This window comes from Orbicella franksi, chromosome 5, assembly GCF_964199315.1.
Source record: "Orbicella franksi chromosome 5, jaOrbFran1.1, whole genome shotgun sequence".
In the NCBI taxonomy this organism is placed as follows: domain Eukaryota; kingdom Metazoa; phylum Cnidaria; class Anthozoa; order Scleractinia; family Merulinidae; genus Orbicella; species Orbicella franksi.
Genome location: NC_138149.1, coordinates 24,506,770 through 24,519,673, shown reverse-complemented (window position 1 = coordinate 24,519,673; position 12,904 = coordinate 24,506,770). Strand labels below are relative to the sequence as shown.

General features: G+C 38.3%; 1 protein-coding gene across 2 annotated transcripts in view; it reads right to left on the bottom strand.

The window, feature by feature from the left end:
* The window catches only part of LOC145487167 (receptor-type tyrosine-protein phosphatase S-like), a 52,790-nt gene extending 40,689 nt beyond the window's left edge, over nt 1-12,101 (bottom strand). Inside the window, exons 1-8 of one of the 2 annotated variants that reach the window (XM_081465890.1) lie at nt 11,691-12,101; nt 8,263-8,790; nt 7,173-7,352; nt 6,108-6,419; nt 5,030-5,539; nt 4,067-4,173; nt 1,664-1,841; nt 868-1,158 (exon numbers count right to left, since the gene is read on the bottom strand). In XM_081465890.1, the coding sequence (XP_081322016.1) occupies nt 868-1,158; nt 1,664-1,841; nt 4,067-4,173; nt 5,030-5,539; nt 6,108-6,419; nt 7,173-7,352; nt 8,263-8,790; nt 11,691-11,742 (2,158 nt within the window). In that variant the 5' untranslated portion in view covers nt 11,743-12,101. The remainder of the gene's footprint in view (nt 1-867; nt 1,159-1,663; nt 1,842-4,066; nt 4,174-5,029; nt 5,540-6,107; nt 6,420-7,172; nt 7,353-8,262; nt 8,791-11,690) is intronic. The other variant, XM_081465891.1, reaches the window with a different exon arrangement.
* Nucleotides 12,102-12,904: the final 803 nt, after the last annotated feature.

The following is a 12,904-nucleotide window of genomic DNA, read 5'->3' as shown; positions in this document are numbered from 1 at the left end:
TCTATGCTACAATAAGCATTATTTTAAATACAAAAATGTCGTACCACGAAAAAAAAACAGGTGCCATATTACACCCCTACCCCCCCCCCTCCCTTAACGACCACTTTTCTCTACCCGAAGGTGGCCGTTGTGGAGAGGTTTGACTGTTAAATTCCACGAGCAGTGGAGTATTTTTAACCAACTTCAAGGTGTCTAGAAATATAGCAAAATACTATCTAGATTGCTTGATGTATTCTCGATTGAAACTCAACTGCAGAGAACAGGGCGAACTAAAATCGCAGTTCCGAATACCGTCACATGGTTTCCAGACTTGTGACACAGTGTGAAACAGTATCCTTTCTTGGCTTCTTTGGCCCAATTTTATTATCATCCAAAATTTGATCTTTGACTTGCACCATACAGGCCTCCTAGTTTTGTCAACAACAAATGATCTGTTGGTGAAATTTCCCAAAAAGTCTGGTCTAGGCAGGCTTAATTCGTTGACGACTTCGTAAATCTCTGTGTACAATCTTTCATAACACCATGATATCTTGTTGTGCGCCCTCACTCGTCTTCTACTTGAAGGATACCTATACTGGACACAGATCTACGTCATGAAAACGTAGATTTTTTTTTGTTTTTTTGTTTCTTTTGAATCCCACGTATCTTTCAGCTACTAGAGGAACTGGGTATGAGGAGAAAGCATCTTTTTACTGAAGCTACGATTCAATTTAGAAGCACATGTACCCAAGGCATGACCCCTTCAGTGTACTTGTACAGTGGAACCTCGCCTTACGGCCACCCAATTTACACGGACAGATTTGTGTGGCCCTTTGGTGACCGGATTAACGGAGTTCCACCGTACAAGAACTCGAAACAATAACTTACAATCTTGGTCTGTTTTCTCCGAGGTATCAATTGAAGAACTTGACAGATTGTATTTCACATTGTAAGCCACAACTTCGAAGGTGTACCGAGTGTAAGGCCTCAGGTGAGATACCGAGTGTTGAGTTGCGTTCCCATCATACACCAGCTTAGTCACTGCACTCAGTTCTGATGTCTTGTAAAACGACAATCTGTATTTTATTTTGCCATTAGTGTTTGCTGGTGTTTTCCAAGAAACTAGGATTTCTGTCGAGCTTACACTCTGGGCGGAGAGATTCTGAGGTGTCGATGGCCCTGAAAAAATGCAAATTCAGTAAAATAGTGTAATTTATCTCTGCCTATAAAGTCGATGAATTAGGCTGCAAACTACACCTAATTTGTAGGCGAGAAATACATATATTTTAGGACCTGAGTAGTATTGGGGACACATTGTACGTTCTCAGATTTGCTGGAGTACGTCACTTTGAGTTTGCACACATCAATCTAAGCCTCTAATAATAATAAAAAAAATAGTAACTATTCTATTTTTGTTTCGTTTTTTGTTTGTTTTGTTGTTGTTTTTCAAATCCATGCGAGTAATTGACCAAATGAAATGGAAAGTTCATTATTCTGAGGCCAATGATCTTCTTTGGGAGAGCTGTCAGGAAAATGGTTAGGTTTATCAAATTAATGAGAAGTGGCGAGTATGATGCGCAACCAGCTCTAGGCTCTGCAATGCAATCCAACAAGAGCTTTTATAGATTGCCTACAATCATGCTTAAATCTAAATAATTATGTATAAATACAGGAGTATGCTCACGTGCTTCATCTGTTAGTAGCTCAACACTCGCATGACTTCCTTCCCCTTTCCTTGTGAATGCACTGACGTTGATCGCATAAAGGGTGAAAGGATTTAGCGATGCCAGGACTGCACTACTGTTTAGACCAACATCTTTGGTAATTACTGATTCCGAGGAAAATTTTGCAGAATATTTAACCTTGATTAAATAAAATATGTTAAAATTAATAAAAGGCAGCAGATTAATTTAATCCCATCACTGTCATTTAAGATTATAATGAAAAACTGCTGTGCAGAAATTATCAATCTTACACAATGCATTCAACATTACTGCAAAATGTATTTAAATATTGAATTTGTTAGTTCCAGAAAATATCCATACCCACTCCATGGAAGATCATTAGAAATTCCAAGGGAGTGGGGAGTTCAAAAAGCCAAAACCTTAAGGGAAGCATGAAATAAGCTGCTATATACATTCATGAATAATATTTCAAGGGATGGGAGAGTGGGTATGGATAATTTTTTTCTGAAACAAAACAATAAATTTACTATTTAATATGTAAAATTTATTACGATTATGTAAATACTATTTACAACTTATGAGGTCATTTAAAATGTAGCATCATACACTGTAGGTATACAACGCCTAAAAAAACACCTCTAGAACAGACCAATTTCGATATATTAAAATTCAGCCTAAAACAATAGACCTCAGTACTCAGGCTCTGGGGAATAACTACAGAGTTTATGGGGTTTATTCTCCAGAGGCTCATGCTGAGGCCTATTGCTTTAGGCTGAATTATAATATATTGAAATTGGTCTACTATTTGTTGTGCATGCACACAGAACTAAACATTGCATATATGGGGCCACAGTTAAACACACCCATGACGGCCTTTGCATACATTATGCACCTATGATATATGCACCTACATGACAGTATATTACATGGAATATACTGTAGATAATTATGTAATTATGAAGTATTAGAGGCAGGCAATTCACGCAAAAGGCCAAGCAACGTAGTTCCTGGTTTTGGATAAAATGTGTTCCTGTAATAAATTAACTTAGAAATGTACACAGGTGATTTTACTAAGTTCATACGTCTAGCAGTGCTTCTTGCAACTAGTAATTGAAGGACGGTGCCTACTAAATACAAAGGTTTTTGCACCAGGTCAGGACTTCATGGAAAAAGTAGATCTTTGCAAGGGCTATTGGAATCCACAAAGAAAAACTGGGTAGTCACGCATTTTTTCGAGATAATTAGCCTTGAATGTCAACAAAAATGCTGACATCAGCTTTTTTCTGAAAAAAGAATGAAAGGATATTTCTTCACAGATTTCCTTAGAATTTGCCTTTACATACAGAAAAGCAAACACATATAAAATATCTTAAAACTGCATGGTAAATGGTAAACATAAAAACCATTTTTGATATGACCTCGCTTTTTTAGTAACAAAATCGTTGCAACAGCACTTTCAGCGTCCCTGACAGCCTTCCTGTGGTGAAGCTAAAATACAGCCTAAATATCTTTTGCTCACAACCAGAAACTAATAACATGTTGAATAGGCTTGCCACTTCCGTTTGACAACATAAAATGTAGGGGTAACCACGTGTTTTTTAAAGTTGTTGATCTTTTTTGAAAACTTTTACCGTGCCTGTTACATTTTTTCCTGTCACCTCCCCAGTAAGTGAAACATTTGCGTTTCTCCCACTTGTTTTGTGCACACGCTACGCCATCGGCAGGTACATGTTAACAGTTGGATTTCGGTATAATTTTCAACAGATAACAGCTAGTTTTTCAGCACTAGCTGGAAGATGTCAACAATTAGTTGTTAGCAATATTCTGCTATTCTGGTATTCATGGTTTAAGTACAGGTTCATTAAACTTGATTTGGTCACAGTTGGAACATTTTGCTTTCATTTTAGTCGTGTACTTGGTAACCTAATTGATTGTGTCAACGTCAACCCCAGCACACGTATAGCACTTAGACCATGCCTTGCGTGATGCGCAGAATGTGTGCGCACTAACAAAAGTACGTACCACTCTTAAGATTCAACAATTAATTTCACCTACATGTACTAGGTGACTTCAAAGTATAAGAACTTTAAATAATAAATTACAGTTATATCGTCAATTCTCATAGATTGCTAAAATTGTATCGAAGAATGGGATTCATCCTGCTCTAATTACATATGTACATGTACCTCACATTTTACTCGAGTTTAGTCCTTCAGAGTATTAGGAACAGCAACATACACTACATGCAAAGTCCCTACATTATGAATCTCCTAATTCTCAACACCTGTCTGCTTACCCATTAGTAATGATACATGTAATGTATAGAGAAAGTCAATGCTGATCATCTTTGGCACTCTTGGCAACAACAGGATAAAAGTGAATGGAGGTATTTCTACACGTACCTGATACTGAACAAGGTGACCATTTATCTCTGTTGGCTCAGTCCAATTCACAAAAATTGCAGTGGAATTTACAGCCTTTGCAAACACTTGGCGTGGCTGACTAGGAACTGAAAAATGACATACAATGCGTAAGGAACTTTTGAAAATGCTAAATACTTCTCAAGGGGCATCAACTGAACTCTGACCATACAAGTCATGTAGACTTGCAAAATTTGTATAAAGTTCTACACTACATAACTGTAGACTGTAATGCACTAAGCTGCATGTCGATAGGGATTTAGTTACATGAGCAGCAAATGAATGTGATCGCTAAGTTTGACTATCAGGGAAACTTTAAAGTTGACTTTGATAGTATACATACTCAAAGACTCTCTAAATGTTTCTTTGTTGTTGTTGTCGTTGTTTTGTTTGTTTGTTTGTTTGTTTGTTCTGTTTGTATTTTGTATCACTTTTTATTAATTGCCTACATGTAACTTACATGATTATTAACTAATCAATTAATCAATCAATAAATCAATTTAATTCAATCAATTAAAATTGATTGTCATGATTAATCAAGAATGATCAATTTACTTTTTGAAATTAGCCTGTACAGTGACAAATTGCAACTGACTACTGACTAGGACAGACATGGGAGAACACCTTGATCTTTTTAAAAATGTTATGAATCAAGATGCGCAGTGTAAATGTGTAGGGCTGCTCCCTGGCTAGCCCTTAATCACCCCACCCTATCCCCCCACCCCCAACTCTGTGCTCTTCCCCCCACCCAACTCTCATACCATTGGTCCAAGTCAGTCATTTTTGTTTGCCACCCCTCAACCTCACCCTGACTTATCGTAACTTTATGTGTTATTAATAGTTCTCTAAGTGTACCACTGGCAAGGGATACTGATAACATTTAGGGTTATCATACCACGGTATTCTTTAATGAAAAATATAATTATGTGAGTGAACAAAACTTACCATCTTCACTGGTGCGTACAATAACCTTGTCACTAAATGGTCCTGGGGCAACCGTAACAGCACGCACTTTAACTTCATAAATTGTCCACTTGTCCAGATTCCCTACCGTGTAATTAAGGACTAGTCCAGCATCTATCACACTGAGGGACCCAACCTGATCTGTTCTCGGCTCCTCTGGTTCTTGAGTTGGTTTGAGTGGTTCAGTCACAGGTAAAGCACCACCAGGCGTGGTGGGTTTGGGGGTTGAGGATACAGACGTAAATGATGACAACAATGATCCGCCACTTGGCATGATAACAGATGAGCCAGCACCACGAAGTGTGTATGTTGTTGCAACAACTTTGCTTGACGGCAAAGTAGTCGGCTGTAAAGAAGTTGTCTTTGTAACATGGATCTCATATTTTTGTAACTTGCCATTTAGGGTTTCTGGAGGTGGTGGTTGCCAGGCAACCAAAATTTCTTGTGAGCTAATGGCATGTGCTGCTGTTCTTAGGGGAGCACCAGATGGAGCTGACACCAAACAGAAATGAATTATAAATAATAAATTCTTTATAAAAGTCATTTGACAAAAACTATGTGGGCAGCATTTCTACATGTATTAATTATTCTGTAGTTGTGATGAATATGGTCACTTTAACCACATGAATGTAAGTTACATGTAAAGGGGAATATCAAAAAGTTTGCAATTCTGGATAATTCACATTCTTCAGAAAGTGTACTAGCTAACAATGGTTAATACACGTACATGTAACATGACCCACATTGTCCAATAATTAACCTATTGCTTGCTATCATAGGTCTGCAATGCAAGCAAAGGACTAATAGCTATGTACAATGTAGTTACAAAGCTCACAATATACAATGCAATGTGCCATTGCCTTCAGCAAGCGTTCTATGCCATAGCATCACCAGAGTGACACAATGTCTTTAGAAAGCAGAATGCCCTTTGCTTGTGGGGCTTAGTATCCTAGTGACAAGATCGATGCAAAGGCAACAGTTATATCGCTCTCTACATGCATTGTGCCATGTCCTTTTCTGCACACATTGCATGCCTATGAAGAACCTGTGTTATACACACCTGCTTGATTAGTCAGAACCATTTTACTCTCTGTACTATAATTGCTTGTTTCAAAAAGGCCTCTTGCCATGACTCTAAATGTGTAGTTTGTATAAGGCTTCAACTGTATAATCACAGCTTCCTTCTGTGTTACAACACAATCCCCTGGCAGCACAGAACCATTGCACACGGCCTTTTTCCAAGTGACAAAATCCAAACTCAGCTCCACTGAAAAGTTGGAAACAATCTGGCCTGTTGTTGTATTCCAGTTGATAAGCACATTGTGAGCTGATAACACATTGGTTTCCCGAATGACTGGTGGGTCTGGAGCACCTGATAATGCAATCGCAATGTCATGAAAGTCAGCATGTTGTATGCATAACAGGCAGAGCCCAGCCCACAGCTGGATTTTTTCATCCACCAACAAAATAATCTGACAATAAGGTCACACGACAAACCAGAGCAGTTAAATACATGTACATGTAACTCTTGAATGAGGTACATGTAGAATTGTTGGGTACTCTCACAGTGCAATCTCTCCATCCAGGTGTAAAAAATGGGTAACAGCGAATTCAGTGCCGCCGGGGAACCCTGCGATGGACTAGCATCCCATCCAGGGAGAATTAGAAATACTCCTAGTCACTTCATGCTACTGAAACCGAGATAAGCTCTAGCCTAATGAACCTCTTGGTTCGTATGCAGACTTGGCCTTTTGGACTGTTGAAAGATTCATCACAATACAGCTTTAAAACAGCTTGCTGCTCAAGTTGTATACCTCAATAATGAAGTCATTGATCACCCTCTTTCCAGGACCTGTATATGTATGAGCTTACATACACACAGTACATGTGTATATACATGACTGTATCTCTAGACTAGTGTAGTTATATTAACAAAAAAAATTCCAACATAGAATTTGCTTTATACATTTCATTATAAAGAAACTAATGGATCATACACTGTACATAAGTAAGAAATTGACCATTCAAAAATTGCGAGAATAATTTGAAATACACATACATTTGTATGTAAAATGCACTGGACAGTTCACAGAGTTACATGTCACTTAAAGCTAAATGTAATTACCTGGTGAAGGTGAAGTAGTTGGACGTAATGGCAAAACACTTGAACTTAGGTACAATGATGTCTCAGCAGATGTGGAATATACAGTGGTTGGACTAACCATGCTTTGAGTCCTAGAAACACGAACTGTAGGTACCACAGTGGATCTGGTCATCATACTAGAAGAACTATGACCAGGCAATTCTTCAATAGAAAACACAAAGTTAATGATTTTGCCAATTCACATGAATGTAACTGACCATGATTGATAATATTACATATGATGCATTTAACCATGGAAAATTGGCGTAAGTAGTTTAGCGTTGTTTCTTAAGGGTACTTACATGTAGGGTTAGAGTACCCACCCCTAACGGGTCACCACCTCATCCTTGTGGGATGGTTGCTTGTCTCAATGACCCCTAGAGCTGTCGGCTGGAGTCCTGTAATCTTGGTAGGGTCACCCATACCAAGTGGGTTGTAGGGTGGAGACCAGATGAAATGGAACCCCCTGGTCCTCTAGGTTGTGTAGGGCTGAAGGATGATAACCCACTCCCATGAAATCAAGATTATTACAGAAACAGAAGCCATTCAAATCTCTATCGACATTTGCAAAGCAATGAGGGCCCATAGTAGCAGGATGACGCATTTCAAAACCAAAAAATTGGGTCAAACCCGAAAGGAAACTTAAAGGTCAACAGCTTCGATCTTGGATCCAAAACTTAAAACCCAAAACAACACAGAGGAGGATGACTGAAGAAGAAAGGCGTGCAGTTAGGTGGCAGTCATAGGCAACTGTCAGGGCTCTTAGCAGCAAATCAAAGTGGGTGGAAAGAGAATGTCAAAGCCTTGTGTGCCTTATTGCATGGAGAGATATATACACTGTAGGCATAGTTAAGAGTACAACGTAGGCACAGATGATGTCGATAATGGGGCAAAAAATCTGACTATAACATTACAGTAGGAGGGGAAACAACATACACGTCACGTTAAATAGCAAAGCAAGCTGGGAGTCCAACAGTGGCAGGGGAAAAGAAGGTTTCCCAAGGTGGCAGGAACCCAGCTCTAAGCACCTTCCCCATCCCTCCTTTCTCTTTTCTCCCTGATTTACACTAACCTGATGGACTTATACCTGATCCAATAATTGAAGTGTGAGCCAAAATGCTGGTTGTAGACAGCAGTGGTTTGACAAGATTGCGGGATGGTGATAGGGAATTAGTAGTCTTGGAAGAGAGATGTAAGGTAGACAAAACATCTTCCTTTTGACTAGGTATAGTTCTCAAAGTTGATTGAGGAGAAGACTGAGCTTCACTTGATGCCTGCACATGTGGAGTGTTACGACTCTGATTCATATCAACAGTGCTAGTTTGTGACGAGCTTGTCAACACATTTCCTAATGAAATGCTTGTGTGTGCAAGGATCTTTGTTGAAGCTCGTGACTGGCCCATTTTGGTTGTCTCTATTATACTGATGGAACCACTTGAAGCCTGCACTGTATTGAAATTTGGTTTTATAGGCCTTTTAGTTGTACTGTTGATCAATCTGGGTAGATTTGACGACACTGGTAATGACAAGGAGCTTGAAGGAACAGGTCTTTCATCTAGGGTGTGTTCATTAAGACCAGGTTCTTCTTGGTTGGCATAGGCTAAAAATGGAAGAAATTATGCATTGCAATTAGCTATAAAAATGGCATACCATAAAATTCAGTTACATGTACAAATGTAATTAAGCCCCAGCCCTAGTTAACTTTGTAACTACTTTTAAGGAGATATACGTGACAAGGAACGATTTATAACACAACAAGTGATTTAAGTGCTGAAAGACGCTGTATGTCAGAAAGACACTGATGAAAAAAAATTGGTCTGCAGTACACTTGCAAATCTAGTCATTCTTAGCCTGTCCATTCTGAATAGGCCACGTTCGATATATCAATATTCTAACATGGCTCGGAGGCTTTCAGGATAAACTTCTATAATCCTTCTTTGTATCCAAGTCTCTTTTGTAAATTGAGAGACAAAGGAAACTTAAAAAATTATTTACCATTTTGACCCAAAAGCCTCAGAACCATGTTAGAATATTGATATATCAAATGTGGTCAATGATACATGTAAATCTAGCATATGTATACTTGTAACAAATACACTATAGGTAATTTCTGAGTTACTTTGTGCCTCTGTTTCACAACGAGTCTTTGTGCAAAACCTTTCTTATGAAAATAAGTTTAATTTGCATGAAAATGAACATGGACATGTAGGTGGAACTCAGAAATGGCCTATTTAAAGACCAAAATGGGTCACTCTTTTTTTTCTGTTATACCTAGGTACATACTACAAGATAGCCTATTAGTTTACATACTGTATGTACAAGAACGCCTATTACAGGTACCTGTAGAAAGATAAGTCTGTGGAAATCAAGTAAATTATGGAGAGTGCTACAATGTACAGATAATACTTCAACCAATGTTCTGGCAAATGTACTTGTGGATGTATACTGTCTATCGAATGCAGTCCTTTGAACAGGGTACACTTCTGTGCTTCTTGTCCCTTGTTCAAGGAACCTATATCAGAATATTGAGCTGGGGGAGGAGGGACTCTCTCACTTGCACGAGTGAGAATGGATTGAAAAAGAAATCACGTGTGTCTTGGCTCATTCATATTCCCCCCATGGTTAATATTTTGCTTGCGAATTCTCAATGAACTCAAGACAATTTAGAAGGCCTGTACACAGACTATCACCCAATCTGAGATCGCATTACATGAGCCAAGTTGGACATGCGTTGAGGAAAACTATGGTAGACAATCACTTTGCTTGTACTATAACTTAAATCATTCCCGACATATGCAATATATAACCACAATACCTGAAATTAGGGTTGCAAAATATTTGGAAATTTTGGTTCAACATCAAATCGAATGATAATTGTCTAAAAAATCTGTTTGAAAATTGTACATGTAGACTACCACCAGAAGTAGTAATCTTTAACGAGAAATCAAGTCGTAAATGTTAGGTACTCGCCGTCTCACAAGTTTGGTTGGTTCGCAAATTTTGGAAAAACCCTTATCTTCATTCAAAGGCCATTCCAACTATTTTTATTTTTACCAGTATGCACCCTCCATAACTATCCTAATCTGTGTTTATTATATAAACACCAGTGAAATACTAGGATTTTTCCTTTTACTAAAAAATCACATCTTCATCACACGCAGTGAAGATACTATTTTTATCGTTCACACTGTGAAGATATCATTCCTTTTTGATAACATTTCCTTTTGACCCTTTAACTACACTTAAACTTGTTGATCTATGATCGAAACATCTTTAGATCTTCTTCGGTCGTCTTCGGCAATCATCGGCAATCTTCAGTAACCTTTGGAAAATGTTTGGAAATGTTTGGAAAATGGGCAGAAGTGTTTGTCTGACCTTCAGAACAATTTTGGAAAATCTTCGGAAATCTTCGGAAAGTGGTCGGAAGTCTTCAGAAAATCGTCAAAAACGTCGCCATTAGTATGTTTATAAAATAAACAGAATATTACATGCCTGCTTGTGGATACGAATTTTATCTTCTCATGTTCAACTCAACATCCCACTTGTTCGCTGCACTCACTCTCGAGATATCGAGTTGAACACTCGAAGATAACATTAAATTTATTTTGTATCCACGCGCGGGCATGTAATGTCCTCTATTTATTTTTCTTTTTATTGATTTTTTTATCTCTTTTTTTTCCGCTGAAAATCGCGTTTTTAAATTATTCTGAATGCAAACACATTCATGTGTAAATAATCTTCTAGATTCCTAATGCTATTACATTGCTTAACTTATAAAACATAGAGTGTTCGTAAAATTATTGATGGACTATGTACAGAATTAGTTATTGTTGCCCAAATTTTGGTACAAAAATGAGAATTCTTTCACTTGTTCATCAACAAACACGACTAAGTATTTTATCATAACGATGAATTGAATTAATCAGGCTGAAGTGGTGTAAAATGATAAAAAGACTTAATTGTAAGGTAGAAAAACGGATTTTTTTCCAGATGTGTCATGCGATCTTTATAAAACAGAAATCCACACAACGTCTACAGGGATATAATTCAAAAGAGGGAAAATTGGCTTTCAGAATTGCTTCAAATTATATTTACCCTGGTTTATAATTACAGCTGTATCACCAACAACGCGCCGTGCAAACATTTCACAAGTGAGTGCGACCGATCGAACTTAACTAAGATCAAAATTATTTACCCTCTGTTTTTAAAGCCAAACAGATAATCTTCGCTCATCTGTGAAATCTGGTGTTATTTCTTAAGATATAAAAGCAATCGCCCTTCTTTCTGATCACTCGTCGACAGCTCAAGTGCTTTTGCAACCGAAGGTCGAATAATATCGACAACATGACACTCTGGGCGAATGAACCGCTCTTGCAAAGTTCACTGGTACACAAAGAGCCTCCAGGACCTTCCTTGGTAGAAACAGAGACCTTTCAACAAAAGAAGGCCTAAAATCGAGAGGAGTTAACCATACCGAAACAAAAATATACTAAAGCTTACCTAAACTTGACATTTTCAAGAGAGCGTACAAGACAACCACGACGCATTCCATGATGGAACTTGTTGCCTTCCCAATGTATTTCTTTGAACGAGCTTACAACCAAAAGAACCAAAGGGAAAGTAAGATATCACTATATGTCCTGTTAGCCGGTGTCGATTCCATCCATTTCTACAGATCCTGAAGGTTTTCACCGCCTTCCATGGCAGACAGTTTCGGCATCATCGCGGAACGGCGACTGACTGAGATTTGCTCACCTTTCAGGAAGTCGGTACCATTCCCCCTCGGTAGATTGCCCGTCAACCGTACTTCCGGTGAATAGAGATTTCTTAATAATTATTTTTGCTGGTTTATTTAAACATTTCTTTACTTTCTTTTTTAACGTTGACACCACGTTCAAGCCACAAGGAAGATAAGAGCTTTAAAAAGGACACCGCTCATAACCGTACTTAGTTTTTTTGCGATTCAAGGCGCGCACATACAGTACAGTTAGATCTAATGTTAGAAGCCTCAGCACCAAAGGAAATTCGATTTTGTTATTCCGCCTGTTGCTAACAAGGTCCAAAGACCAATAAGCGTCTTTCCAAGAAAGAAAGAAACGGATTTCTTAAAAAAAAAAAAAAAAAAGGCACGTTTTCATTATCATTCAGTGACAAGGGAAGTATCACTGCTCCATTTGTCGTTCCTGTAATTTTAATACCGGGCGCAGCTTTAGAGCTTAATCTGTTACAGTTTTACCCGGAGTTTCCATGATTGTGCAACTGAGTGGTTCTGTAGTCGTTTTTATAAATCAGGGAGGCTAATTATGAGGTATTATATATTTTTGTTGGATTCCTTTTGTAAAGAAAATGAAACATGGTCGATTATCGTTTAATGTAAATGATCTGTAAAGATTGCTGCTATTCACATTTCAACCACATATGTGAGCCGGCTGCCTCCAGCAAAATATCTTTGGTAATAAGTAGGAGCTAGGGCATTTGATGAGCAAGCCTCAGAGTGGCCAGAGCCCGGGGGGGTGGGGGTACTCCATATAATAGCCTATATGGGGAGGCTGCAGTCGAAATGAGTACCTTTTTCAGGTTAAGGTACATGTATTTAAAAGAGTGGGGATTTTGTACGTTGAGGTATGTGAAAGGGTAGGGAAATCTGCCATTCAGTTACTTTAAAGGGCTGTATCATTTCATTAACTAGGCACTACATGAAAATGACAAGAAGA